Source organism: Lathyrus oleraceus, chromosome 1 (assembly GCF_024323335.1).
Source record: "Lathyrus oleraceus cultivar Zhongwan6 chromosome 1, CAAS_Psat_ZW6_1.0, whole genome shotgun sequence".
Taxonomy (NCBI): domain Eukaryota; kingdom Viridiplantae; phylum Streptophyta; class Magnoliopsida; order Fabales; family Fabaceae; genus Lathyrus; species Lathyrus oleraceus.
In genome coordinates, this window is record NC_066579.1 from 204720708 (window position 1) to 204722586 (window position 1879).

General features: G+C 29.7%; 1 protein-coding gene across 1 annotated transcript; it reads right to left on the reverse strand.

Annotated features, from left to right (window-relative positions):
* Positions 1-165: 165 nt before the first annotated feature.
* Positions 166-1094, reverse strand: LOC127115617 (zinc finger protein JAGGED). Its single transcript, XM_051047119.1, has one exon. The coding sequence runs from the start codon at positions 1049-1051 to the stop codon at positions 215-217; it is 837 nt and encodes a 278-aa protein (XP_050903076.1). The 5' UTR covers positions 1052-1094; the 3' UTR covers positions 166-214.
* Between the last annotated feature and the right edge of the window lie 785 nt (positions 1095-1879).

The window sequence follows — 1879 nt, forward strand, 5'->3', positions numbered from 1 at the left end:
GATGTTTGGGCAATTGAAGAAAATATAGATTTACTCGATAATTAAGTATATTAATATTAATAAAAATATAGATTTTATTTATTCATGAAACAAAGTACATTAAGATACGGAAGAAAATAAACCAAAACAACAAAACATAAATTAAACGACGAGGTGATCATGAAAACATAAGTCACAATATGTGCCTAATGTTCTTTTATTTGGTAGATAAATCTTAAAGCTTGAGATTCAAGTTGAGTTCTTCCATTATTGATTCGGTAGATGAAGAAGACAAATTAGTCTCTGCTTGAAATTGACCTTCTCCAATAAAATTATGTGTTTCTATTGGAAGATCGTGAGAAGGAAATTGAGCATTGAAAATTTCTTCTGTACTCTCATGAAATGAAAGGGTTTGATTAGTTTGACCAGAAAGTCTCAACTCCATAATGCTTGCCCTTTGAGAAATTGGCAGCGCATAAGTTTGATTTCCATCCAAAAAATTAGTCATCCCAAATTGTGGTATTGTGATGGGTGGCTTTGATATTGGCATCACAAATAGAGGTGGCGGGGAAGGTGTATTTGGCATATACATCCCTCCATAGCCTATAGACGGAGAACCAAACAAAGAAGGTGGTGGAGAAGGTGTATTTGGCATATACATACCTCCATAGCCCAGAGACGGAGAACCAAGCAAAGAAGGCATGGTATTGTTCATATGAGTTTCAATTGATTGTTGAAAGTTGCCACATAAATAAGGATACCCTTGATAGTGAATAGATTTTGAATAAGGATAAGAGTGTGAAAAACTAGATCTAAAACTTAGGGTGGAATCCATTTCCTCCTCCCTCTTTCTTTGTTCATTTTTTTTGAAGTCACGTTCACGCTTATGAGCGTTTTGGTGTCCTCCAAGAGCTTGATAAGTCGAGAATTTCTTGTTACAAAAAAGACAGAAATATTCGTTCACTTCCTCAGATAAAACTTCAGTAATAACATTTTTGGATGAACTTGAATGTTCACTATCCTGTAACATATTGGAAGTTGGTTTGGTGTTATTGTCAAGCCTCAAAGACATTAAATCTTTAAATTCATCGGATGGTGTTATTACCTTAGTTTCTTTATGCAGTTCTTGCTTCGTCTCTTCAACCATTTTTCCTTTCTCTGAATCAATTTGAAATGATGGTGCAATATTTGTCGATTCATTTTCCAATTCTAGCTCTAATTCTTTAATCAATTTGCGTTTGAAATTCTTATCTTCAATATTTCCGATAGAAATTTTTTCAGACATTTTTCTGAAATCACAAAATAAAAGATTTAGAGCTTTTTAATAAGAATGCAAAAGTTCGTATAGTTTGATAATTACTGGTGAAGAGTATTTATGCTTTGATAAACTACCTTAGATGTTATATAAAGAATAAAACAGATAAGAAAAAACTAATTCTACGGTCAACAAAAAGAGAACTCTTAAGGAAAATACACTATTTATTAAGGTTAAGTTTGAACAATAACTTGACTTGAGTTATTTTTCTTTTTAATTTACATTAAAAATACACTATTTATTTTATATTCATAAATTACATTAAAAATACAACCATGAATTTACACGTAAATTAAATATCTTAGATTCAAGTTTCAAGTTTGAGACTCAATAAAAAAAAACCGATCTAACAATATTGATATAATCATTTGAATTATATTATATATTTAATGTATGTTATATTATCAAAAAATTATTATCATAGTTAATTTAATTTTTTACAATCATTTGGAGTAATTTGAAGTCTCGTCTTAATAATTGATAGGATCTATTGGGGTAATTTATGACATACTACTTCAATAAAATCATATTTATTGACGTTACTTTTGCATTTCTAAGCATTTTATTTTTAAGTTGTGATTTATC

Excerpts from the sequence above, each read along its gene's own strand:
- LOC127115617 (XM_051047119.1), bottom strand. The coding sequence starts at position 1,051 with ATGTCTTTGAGGCTTGACAATAACACCAAACCAACTTCCAATATGTTA.